General features: G+C 53.3%; 1 protein-coding gene across 10 annotated transcripts in view; it reads right to left on the bottom strand.

The window, feature by feature from the left end:
- Positions 1 to 12258, bottom strand: part of MYO18A (myosin XVIIIA) — a 92386-nt gene that overhangs the window by 49604 nt on the left and 30524 nt on the right. Inside the window, exon 1 of one of the 10 annotated variants that reach the window (XM_045525318.1) lies at positions 10031 to 10106. The exons of the other annotated variants lie outside the window; for them this stretch is intronic. Coding sequence (XP_045381274.1) covers positions 10031 to 10036 — 6 coding nt within the window. The 5' untranslated portion in view covers positions 10037 to 10106. Of the gene's footprint in view, positions 1 to 10030; positions 10107 to 12258 lie in introns of those variants that run through there. 10 annotated transcript variants of the gene reach the window in all.

Genomic DNA, 12258 nt, shown 5'->3' with positions numbered 1-12258 from the left:
TCCTCTTTCCATCTTCCTGATAGGACAACTGCATCTAAGAGTTTGGCTTCTCTTTCCCACAAGGCACAATCAGGTACTGCTATCACCTGTTGTCTATGCCCAGACTTAGCACGGAACTGTGAGATAGATGCTAGTACAGAGTGCCCAGAGGCCCATGAGGTGCCCCAGAGTTACTGGCTTTATGCAACCAAGCCCCGATCCAGGTGAGCCCACTGCCTCATAGCCCAAACACAGCAGTAGCCAATTCCTGCCATCACTCCTCCCACCAATCCCAGGCCTAACTCTGGGGCCTCCTGCTTTGGTGCTCCCTGGTCCTTCCATCACCTGCGTTTCTGGGCAGTCAGACCCAAGGCCTGCCAATTCTAAAGACAGCAATGGTCAGGGAGCTCTCCCTGGCCCCAAGACACGCCAAACTTCCTGCCCGCAATGCCCCTGTTCTGTGGCCACTGTCTGCCCCTCACCTACACTCTCACTGGCTGCAGAGACCCAGCGCTGGCCCAGGAAGCTTCTACTTCAGCCTGCCTTCTGCCAATCTCTTTGCAGTCTTCCTTCTGCAAACCTCTCAAGGGTTTGGAGACATCCCAGCTCCCAGAGTGTGTGTGTGTATTATGATGGGAGGAAGAGGAGGCAGCTACGGCCCACAAAGGGTTAAGCACTCAGGCAGCCACAGCTCCGTTCTGCCCTAGAGCGGTGTCCCTGGCCCAGCCAGCCTCTCAGCCTCTGGGCACCCAGGAGCCAACTGGAGTATGCTGGTGCCCAGTTGGTATGCCCACCCTTCTCCCACACACTGGTGGGAAATGTCTGAAGGCCCAACGGACTGCCACTGGGAAGGCTGATGGCAGGGCAGAGTTTTCCTTGCTGGCCAAGCAGTGCTCTGTCACTAACTGGGCTGTGCTTCAGTCCTTGTTCCCCAAAACAGTCACCTTGGTTCTAGAATGCATCTGGGCACTGGGCTCTGTGAAGGTCTGGCTGCCCATGCCAGTCTGGGTGCAGGAAGATGCTCACAGAGTGACAGACCTGGGAGCTGCTGCCTCTGGATGCCACACGGAGAGGATGCCCCACCTCCTGAGCAGAGCTGATCCAAGGGCCTTAGTCCAGGCTACAGGGCAGCTCTGCTGCAGGAGTGGAGAGGGAAGGCTTGGAAGATGCCTCTTCCTCAACCTCTTAGGCCAAGAGTGCTCAATGGCATGCCAGGGCAGTGCGGAGCTGGCCAGTGCCCCCAGCTGCTGGGTCCTACTCCTTTCCCCTCCCTCTTCCAGCTTTGTTCCCAACCCCCTAACTTTAGAAGATGCTGATGACAAAGACGATAGTAATTGCTAACACTTACACAGTACTTACTACGTGCCAGGCACTCGTCTAAGCACTTTATATGTAATTTTCATAAAAAATCTGGGCTACTCTGAGGCCTCTCCCTCACATTTTCAAACACATCCCTTTGAAATCACAGGCTGGCCTTGCAGGACTGTTTACACATCAGGTGGGAGTCACAATGCCTGGCTAATCAAATTGTCCAAGGAAGTGGGGGAAGCCGGGCTAGGCACCATCTGGGGTAATTAAATGAGGATCTGTTTTGTGATCCAGCTCTTCCCCAGAGCCCTGGGCACTCCGCCTCCTGTGCTGACTGCAGCCCTCTCCTAATGGCACATCTTTGGACCTGGCTGTTCAGGAACTCTCTCCTCTTTTGCCTTGGATAAGTCCAGCTTTCTTTGGGGTCTCTATCCCAAGGCTGTGGGGGCTGGGGGCAGTGGGCAGCTGGAGCCTGCTTCCAGATCACCCGTACCAAGCAGCTGACGGGGTCTTGGAAGAGACAGCAGCAGCTGCAATGAATCCCTCTGTGCCCTTGTGCCACCCAGAGCAAGCTAAAGAGTCCCAACAGCTGAGCTCTCATTTGGTGCTCCCCGACCTAAGAGTTTGCCCAGCTAAGCCTCTCCAGCCCCAAAGGGTTCAGGAGACCAGAACTAAAGCCAGGCAACTAAGGGGGGTGGGAGAAAGACAGAAGGAGGTCCCCAAAGTACCTTGGCCATCTCCTTCACAGGCCCCAAGCTGGCATGGCACACACTGCACCTTCTCCCCCTTGAAAGGCACTCCATCTAGCCATGCCACACATGGAGGGGTCCCTGTAGTCCCTGCCACTCCATGGAACTGTCTCACAGACTAGTGTAGGGCTGGCGGGTGCAGGGACAAGCCCAACCATCCAGACACACACACACACACACACACACACACACACACACACACGGGAGTCTCGGAGAAGCACTTACAGCCCCTTCCTCCTTGCCAGGAGGGCCAGGCTTTGGCAGGGTTTTGTCCTCCTCTTTAACCTGAGGGAGCAGACAGAGAAGTCACTGGCAGGTCAGGGCCGGGAGACCCAGCAGTGAAAGCACAGGCAGAAAGCATTCAAGGGGGCTCTCTCTCCCTAAGAGGCAGAGCTCCTGAGTCTTCAGGACTACTGGGGTTAGGGCACCTGGCCAAGAGATACCCTATCCTGGGATGGAAACTGTCCAGTGACAACTTTAAGAATGAAGAGTCTCTGTGGGGGTGAAAGCCAAGTAGCCTTGGCCTCAGTGCCCAGCCACGGTGCCCGTTTGGGCTGTGTCAAGAGGTCCACCCATAGCAACACCATGGCTTGATTACATGGTGGATAGAAAGATCCAGCTAATTCAACTCATGCCAAACTACAAGAGTCTTTCCCAGTTCAGATGAGAAGTAGTTTGAACAGAAAGCTCCTGCTCCAGTCCCTGGAGAGGAGGGACAACCCCAGTGTGGGTGCCTGCTGGGCCAGTGAGTTCAGTGTAGGGCACATGGGTGACTTCGACTCCATCAGGCTGGCTCTGGCTCAATTCTCCCAGCTCACAGCCTGAGGCCCCTCCCAGCCAAAGCTGAGCTCTGGCTGGAGGCAGGAAGTGGGGCAGGGGCAGGGATTCAGGAAGCCAGATACTTTCCCAACCTCAGACCCACAAAACTGCCAACCATGCAGCTGAGGGAGGGAACCCCAAGGTTAGGGGCGGGGTACGGAGGAAGGAAAGATGCCTGAGCTCTGGATACTGTGGCCAGGGGCTTGTGCTAGAGCCCAGGAGCTGGCTGGCCTGACTCAGAGGGGAGGAGCAGATACCACAGCACGTCTGGAAAAGGGACAGATGATGTGGAAGCTCTGAAGGTTCTTTCAGTTCAGAGACTGGCTCAGAACAGCCTTAGAGGGGCCAGGCCTCAAGTTTGGGAGAGTCTTCTCCTCTCCTCCTCACCAGCATCTCTCCCTCCAAAAGCTCAGGCAGTCCTAGTGGATTCAATTTCCCTTCTTTCCCGAGTCACCTAGGACTATAGGAAAAAGACAGGCCTATTCCAACCCTCCCCATCCTCCGCAAGCCTTTCTCTCCAGCGCGATGGGCGTAGGAGCACAGGAAGAAATCCTTGATTCCTAAGGGGAAAATATCCTTAGAAACATCCAGAATCATTTATATTACCCACTTAGGGGGTCTCTCCAATTTTAATCAGGGTCTATGGCTAATTTTGAGCCCAAATTAGCAGCGTGATGGCTGCTGCAGTTTTAAAGCTCTGTCCACAGAGCTATTTTCAATGGGCTCAAGCTTCAAAGTTAGTTCACACTGCTAAGGACAGAGGGAAAATGGCAAATATTCACCAGAGTAGAGCCTATTACTTTAGGAATTGGGATTGGGGCAGAGAAAGGGAAGGGCGGGGCTGGGGGAGAGGGAATAAAGAAGAGTGGCAGAGTCTAGGTCCGCCCGCGCTGCCCCCTCCCCAAGGGCTGTCATGCCACCACCCCACTCTCCCCCAGGGATCACACCATGCATTAGCTCCTGGGCACACGGGCTGGGGGACAGCAGGTGTGCGCAAACCACACAGACACACTCGTTACTGCGTGCAGTGCCGTTAGCTCAGGCTCCGGGGTGGCCCAGTTTCCAAATCCACTCCGCGTCCTTCACCAGCTCCAAATCTGTCCTCCCTCCAGTGGCTCGAGTTGGGGACCCCAAATGTCTGGCCCAAGGTGAGGCACTAGGGAAAACACTGGTTGCCCCCCAAGTGTCTGGAACACTGGGCCCCGCTCTGAGCTCAGCTCTGGATTTAGTATCAGGCTGATTCACCCCCCCATCCCCCACCAGAAGGGCTCTGGCTGTTGTAGGTCATTGCCCAGCTGGGGACTATGCATACACACAATGGCATGCCCAGGTCTGCAGCCTGAATCACCCCCTGGACCTAGCTGGCCGACTGGCCTGACTCCCCACCCTCGGCCCCTTCTCCTCCGACCCACCACAGCCCCCAGACTCGGGGAGTCCCAGTTCCAGAAGCCTCAGGGCCAAAGCCATTCCCGGTGGTCCCTCCACAGTAGCCTGCGTTCCCACGGGTGAGTCAGAGCAGCAGGGTGGTGGGGAGGGTGTGGAGGGGTTAACCTGGAGGGGCAGCAGCGGGACAAAAGGCGGCTCAGCTTACCAGAGGTGGAGCTTAGGGGAGAAGCCTGACTCGGCCAGCTGGAGCCCATCCAGAGGGAGTTCACCAGCCCTCTGGTCATTCTGTCCCCACTCCCAATTCTACCCACACGCCCCAGTCCGTCTCTAGCTTCCGAAGCTCCCTCTCCCATAAGCCAGTCTCCTGCCTGCAGATACACCATGCCAAGCACACGGGCAACACATAAAGATTTTGAAATCCAACTTTCCTTTTGCTCCCAGAAGGCGAACCTTGATGAAAAGGCCATGGTGCTGAAGGTAACCCGCACCCCGGGTCAGAGGAGAAATGGGGAGCAGGTCTCTCAGGGACTCGGAGTCTTCCTAAAGGCCAGGACCTGCCAGGACAAATGCTGTGGGCGACAAGGGGAAAGCAGAGATGGAGTGGAGGAGGAAGGATTACAAAACTCAAAAGGTCATAAAATATTAGAGGAACGTAGAGGCAAGGTGGGTGCAGAACACAGAACTGCCCACCCTCGCAAGCTGTGTGCCCTTGAATAAGCCACTTCACCTCTCTAGACCTCCCTGTAGAATTACGGGCTGGACTAGTCTAGATAGTGGCTAATGAGCTTTCCAGGTCTGGCACCCTCGGACCCTCGGAGTCTGGGTGGCGAGAGGCGCTCAAACCCTTAATACAGTAAACCAAAGGTGCAGGCCTTAGTCCCGGGACAGGAAGCTGCTCCAGGACCCCTGCAACGTTGCCTTCCACCTGCAACACACAATGACCTGCCAGGGCAAGAGGCCTGGAGAACCATAAAGCTGCCCCCATCTGTGGGTTGGCAACCAGAGCTCGGCCTCCTGAAATCATCAGTCAGAACCTGCCTCAGCCCAGGGAGGGGCTTCATCCAAAGAATCAGTTCAATTTGGTGGAGTTTGAGAATTGGTTTGTCCTTACAAATGCTTATAACGAATTAATAGTTAAAAATTAGAAAATGTTTTGTTTTCAGTTAGTTGTGGGTTTTTTTGTTGTTTGTTTGTTTGTTTGAGACATTGTCTCACTCTGTCATCCAGGCTACAGTGCAGTGGCATCATCATAGCTCACTGCAACCTCAAACTCCTGGGCTCAACCCGTCCTCCTTGCCTCAGCCTCCCAAGGAGCTGGGACTACAGACGTGCGCCACCACAGCTGGCTAATTTTTCCTATGTTTGGTAGAGATGGGGGTCTCACTCTTGCTCAAGCTGGTCCCAAACTCCTGAGCTTAAGTGATTCTCCCACCTTGGCCTCCCAGAGTGCTGGGATTATAGGCGTGAGCCACTGCGCCCAGCCTCAATTAGTTATTTTTAATTTGCTTTGTTGACTGTGTTTTAGTATTCAGTTAATATGCTAGAGACTTTAAGTTTGTTTGCTTAATTAACTCATTTGCTCTTTGATCTCTTGTTCAATTTCCCTACTTGTCCAGGGAGGTCCCGTGGGCCCAGGCTATGGGGACACCAGGCTCTGAGCACAAACATGGGGTTCTCCCCAAAGGAAATTCTCTCTGTAATTCTTATGCAGAATTGCCTGAATATTTTTCTTCTCTTCCTTATCACTGGATTTTAACTAAGATTTGCTTAGGATCAAGAGGAAGTTATCTTTATTCAATACAAAACAGATAAGGAACTCAGGCCCCAAAGATGGTGTTGATGTCTCTGCTATAGTCACTCCCCGTGCTGGGAATAATGGCTTTGTGGAGCAAGGGTGCTCAGAGCCAAGGCCTCTCTTCCCTGACCTGTCCCCTGGCTACAGCTTTCAGGCACTTAATACGGAGCACCAAGAATGAGATGGGCCCTGTACAAGGTATTGAACATTTATTTTCTAACATAAATCTTACAATAATTTCCTGATATGGGAATTAGTATTATTCCCATTTGCTGATGAGGAAAAAGACTCAGAAAAAGATTAAGTCACAAAGCTTGTAAGAAGTGGAACTCAGGTTTGAACCCAAGTCGGTCTGACTCCAAAGCCTGTGCCGCTTCCTCAGTGCCCACCTTTTCTGCTATGTTAGGCCAGCATCAGAGGGGCTGAGTCATCCTTGGTAGCCAAATCTGGTTGACAGACTTCATCAGCGCCGAGGTTTAGGAGACCTGGGTTAAGCCAAAGCATGGATTGATAGTGCGGTGTTTGCTAGTGCTCAACTTTTCCAAATGTAAGTTTCTGGACTTGCAAAGGGAGACTCAACCATGATCCTGCCACTCTGAGGCTCTGACCACCTCCACCCTCTGTAGCACTTCTGTCCTCTTCCCTTGAGGGAAGGAAAAAGAAACCAACACTCACTGAACACTTTCTATGAGCCAGGCACAGGGGTAGGCACTTCATACCTGTCTCCTCATTTGATCCTCACAACAAGCCACTTTCTAGATAAGGAAACAGAGAAGGGGAGGTGCTGAGAACCCCATGACCAGAGAGTGGCAGAGCTGGGATTCACAACCAGGATAGGTCTTGGTGTATCTGTGTCATTCTCAGATTGATTTCCTCCTGAGCAGGACTCTATCTGACCCATCATACTGCAGGCACTTAATAAATGTTAGCTGCAGGATAGTGCTGGAATGGGGGTTCTTTGCATAAACCTCTTGTTCCCCTCTGGTCTTTCTCCAACTGTAAACTACAGAGAATGATGCATATCCTGACTCCCAGGATGTGGTACAAATCAGGGAGGTATAATCTCGAAACTCAACAACAACAAATCGATAGTGAACTCAATGCCATGAATTTCGGAGGGAGGGCAGGGGCACTTTGAAATTGCTTAGTAGCTCTTTGTGGAACAACAATACCCACAAAATGCATCATCCTCTGGCCTAGGAACATATGTCCAAGGAGCTGACTAAAAGAAAGAAAGAGAAAGAAAAAGCCCACAAACCCATGCAAAGATTTTTATGGATGCACTCTATAAAACAGCTCCAAATTGGAAATGACCCAAATGCCTAGAATTAGGGAACAGTTAGGTAAAGTATGATGCTTCGGTACAATGTATTGTCATATTGCCATTTAAACTGACAAACATGCGGTCAAGGTAACCATATGGAAAACTCCACATAAAATAACATTAATCACAAAAGCTAGAACCTAAATAGTATGCAAACAGCGATCATAATACTCTCGTAAACTGTGTGAATGAGATGGAATAGACACACTTGGTATTTGTTTTGTTATGTATTTGTTACTTACTGCTTATTTTTATTGTGAAGATGGCTAAGCAGTCAATAAAAAAGAACAAGCAAAGGAGATAATAGCTAGAAGCATTTGTTCTCAAAGAAGAGAAATCCAAGAAACATGCTGAGGGACCATCTAGCCTCAGCCCCGGAAGATTCTGGCACTCATGGAGCCAGGCTGGATTTTACCCCCCACAGTGCCAGCAGGGCTCACCCTCCCTTAACGTGCCATCCTCCACGCCCCTCACAGGAGGGACTGGGGACACAAATGCTCTCAGGAGAATAATTCTATCCGCCAGGCAGCCCCCGGGCCTGGAATGCCAGGCCTGGACAAATGCACTGAGGCCCAAGCGTCCATGCCAGACATCTGCACACTGCAAACCCAGAGTGGCAGGTAACCCTGAGAGAGAGTGCCCAGAGGTACCTTCCCTGCCTCGCCCCCTCTGCCCACATGTGCACATACTCAGGCCATGTCATCGTGAGGGACAAGAGGCACAGCCTCCTTCTCTCCTCTCTGTCCCTTCCCATTCTGAGGGACTGAGGGAAGCTCCCAGGAGACCCTCTCCCTGCCAGTCCCAACCTAGCACTAACTTATCTAAGGAATTAGGGGTTGGGGGGTGAAGGAGAAGGGAAGAAATAATAGCAATAATAGTAATAACAGTTCATGGTTGTGGAGCATTTACTCTGTGCCAGGCCCTGTGCTGAATCCTTTACCTGCATTCTCATTTGATCCTCACAACATCCCTCTGAAGCAGATACTACTACAACTGCTACTTTACAAATGAGCAAAAGGAGGCTCAGAAAGTCAAGTGACTTTCCCAAGGCCTCCTACGGCAAGTGGCAGATCTGGGACTCAGACCCAGGTCCTCTAGCAAGAGCCTCCAAGGCTCACTTTCAGGAATAGCGGCAAACCCTGCCCTCCACGTCCCTCAGTTCACCCACACTGTTGTCCTTCCCCGACGCCAGCTGCCAGAACAGCAGCTTGGGTGGAGAGCAGGGGTGTCCACAGATGACCTGCCCCTCCACCCATGACCCGAACACACTTCACACAGAGCTGCTTGAGAGGAAGGGGAGCTCTGCAGGGAGCGTCCTGAAGGCCATGCTGCCAACCAGAGGAGGAGGGGGAACAGAACCTGGCTGGGACACTCTGGCCCTTTCAGCCAGAGCCCTCCCCCACCCCAGGGCGGAAGAGAAAGCAGCTGAGAGCCCACCGTCACTGCCGGCCAGCCCGGAGGAAGCAGGTGCACTGGAATGGCTTCCTGCTGCCACTGCAGTTGCAGAAGGGCCTGAGTTTCCTCCTCTAACAGCCAGATCGGCTGGAGGCCTCCCTTCCCTGGGGATGCTCACTGCCCCTCTGCAGGGCACTGTGCCATCTGCCTGGCCAGCATCAAGTATGGCCCTGAATCTGTGACCTGGCACTGGGGGCCTGGGGGCCTGAGGAGGGGTGGGGAGTAAGCTAGACTAGCAAGCACCCACCTCTCAGCGTGAGGAGCTCTCTCTACCCCACCCCCACCTGGCCCCCACACACCTCGACCCCTGTGCCAGTTTGGGGGCCGAGGTGGGCCAGTCCCTGGGCACGGAGAGATACAAGCACTCTGGGCACATCTCAGGCTCCTGATACACCTCCGCACCAGGCCGGCCCACACACTCTGCCAACTGCTGACACAACTGAAAACCTTACCCTTGGTGGCTGGGAGGGGTAGAGTGGGGGGAACAGAATGGACTGGGAGGCAGCTATGTCTCTCCTCACTTGCTTTTTTAAGGAACTTACTTCTGTGGAGTAATCTCTGCTAAAGAAGAGACTTACGGACAGTCAGGGCATTCCCAAGATGCCATCTGTGCCCCTTCCAAGTGTCCTGTGCACAGAAATGAAGGCAGCCATGCTGAGCCTGTTCTTGGGGACAGTGGCAAGGGGGGTCCCTGGCACCTCCCAGGACCAACTCCTCTCAAGACCCTCTCTCCTGTCTAGCTAGGAGGAAGAGAGGGTAGAGGGCTATACTGACAACACAAGGTAGGGGACAAGACTGCCACAGACCTTGGGGTGCTGGGTTTCCAAGGCTTTTAAAAAAGTAGCATTCTAAGGAATGAAGGCTGCAAAAGCACTTATGGTTTGCGGGGAAGGTGTGTCATGGGCTGTGGGATGGCAGACGCAGTCCCAGGAAACTGAGTTTAGAAGACAGTGCCCCTCCAAAGCTCCTCAAGTCAGTACCCAGGCCCGGGATGCCCTGTCCCTGGCCTCTGAGGGGTGTTGAGGCTTCCGGGGCTGGGTGATTCTCCTCCTACCAAGAGGCTCCACCACGAGCCCCAAGGCAGCCCCACCCTTCTTTCCTCACCTATTTCAGCCACATCTGGGGAAATAACAGAAGGTCCCTCCTTTCCTAAATGAGGAAACAGCAAGAGGAGCTTGGGACATTTCCGGACTGGGGGGTCAGAGGGACACTCACCCGCATGGCCTGGCCTGGAGCAGCCCAGAGCAAGGAGACTCCCTCTGATGCTGCTCCTTTAGCGGCTCAAAATAGCACTGCCTGCGCCCCGCCCCCGTCCCGCCCTCCCCCAGGCCCCTCCCGCCGGAGCTGCCCAGCCCTGGCCAGAGCCAGCCGAGAGAGCAAGTGGTCTGCGGGACTGCGGGTACCAGGTACGCCAGGCGGGAGAGGTGATACAGCGTGTGTGGAAGGGAAGGAGGAGGCTCTTGGAGTGAGGGCATAGGGAGGGGGGCAGGCAGAGTTGGGGGGTTAGGGGCATGGGACAGGGAGGGTGGGACTTTCCTACTGACACACACCCAGGCTCCCGGACAGCTGAGCTGATACGGCCCCTAAAAATAGCAGAGGAATTTGAGACCTGCAGCCCCCGGCCCTACAGGCCAAGATTGAGACGAGCACATGCACATTCACGTACACACAGCCACACACACACACACACACACACACACACACACACACACACACACACACACACGCACGCACACCCCAGCATGCACGAACACTCAATCACAGCCCAGTGTTCTCAAGAACACACAAATCATAGGTCTACCCCAGCCATCTAATTACTGCAGCAGAGGCCAAGACAGCCACTAACGTCACATCCAATACAACACATGGGGCCCACTGCACACTGTGCCCAAACAGCAGCCACACAGCAGTCCTGTAAAGTCCAGCGGGAGCACAGACCCACACAATCAGTCTGAGACCACTGTTGCTGCCTCACTGGGATAAACACACTGGGGACATGCAGAGAATCAATCACACTCTCTATGTGTACATCCCTCTCCCCCACCCAAGCCAGTGACTGCGCAGGCACAGACGAGGGTGGGGTGGGTGGGGTGTGGTAGGTGAGCCTTAGCTCTGCAGACAGAGGAAATTGTGGGTGTCTGGCCAATGAGCAACGGCTGCCAATGCAAAGCCAGTGTTCCTTGTGAAGACACGTCCTGGCCTGGCTCCCCAGTTATCGCGACAAGATGCCCAGACCAGGGCTCAAGACCCCCTGAGAGGCTGAAATGGGAGCTGGGAACCAAATGGGAAGAAGCAAAAAGACAGGACCTGCAAGTCTCAGAAGATGTCAGCTCTGCAGAAAAAAGGAAACAGTCATTGCCTCCTTCTTCCTCTCCAGGAAAAAAAAAAAAAAAAAAAAAAGGTCGGGTAGGGTGGGGGAGGTGCTAGGAAGCCCTGGAGCAGAGCTATCTCCTAACCAGACTGGCAGAGACTCTGGGCCTGTCACCCCTGGTCAGTTCTAGGAGCCAGCAGGTCCTGTAAATTATATTACTTTCTCCGTGAAGAGATTGGTAGCACTGACTGAGAAGACCACAACCCAGCTCTGCCTCCTACCCGCCACACACTGTCCAAGTCACATCGTCATACAGCCACATAGGCCATTCGGACACAGCCCCTGCTCACTAGGGAGTGGTATTTTTTCTGGGGGATCCCCTGGCCCTTCTGAAGCACACGCAGTGTCACAGGTCTCTGCCTCTCCAGTGCCTTCGTAGCACAGTGGTGCCAACCTCAGCTGCTCACTGAAATCCCCTGTGGGACTTTAAAATTACTGGTGCCTGGATCCCACCCTTTCCCTCTCAGTTTCTGACTCATTGGTCTAGGAGGGTGGCCTGGGGCCTGGGATTTTTAAAGCTCCCCACATAATTATTACACGTAGCCAAGGCTGAGAACTGCTCGACTCTGAGGCCAGCATGAGGCTGAGCACAGATGTGCCCATTTGTTAAATGAATGAAAGAATGAATGACTTTGCCGTGTGAACATGGGCAGGTGACTTAAATATCCCTCATCTGTAAAATGGGGATTAGACCTGTACTGACCCTTTTAGCCAGTTGGTATGAGACTGATCAGAATATATGTGAAAGAGCTTTGTTCTCAAAGTTCTCAGACCAGCAGCATCAACATCACCTGGGGACTTGTCAGAAATGCAAATTCCAGGGCCCCACTCCAGACCTACTGCACCAAGAACTCTGGATAAGGGGTGTGGCATCTGTGTTTTAACTGGGCTTCCAGGTGATTCTGATGCACATTAAAGGCTGAGAACCACTGCTTAAAAGGAATTTTTTGGCTGGGTTTGGTGGCTCATGCCTGTAATCCTAGCGCTTTGTGAGGCTGAAGCGGGAGGATTGCTTGAGCAAGAGTGAGACCCCCATCTCTACAAAAAATAGAAAAATTAGTCAGGTGTGTTG

Source organism: Lemur catta, chromosome 15 (genome assembly GCF_020740605.2).
Source record: "Lemur catta isolate mLemCat1 chromosome 15, mLemCat1.pri, whole genome shotgun sequence".
Classification (NCBI taxonomy): Eukaryota; Metazoa; Chordata; class Mammalia; order Primates; family Lemuridae; genus Lemur; species Lemur catta.
Note: the sequence above shows the minus strand (reverse complement) of the source record. Positions and strands in the feature narration are given on the sequence as shown.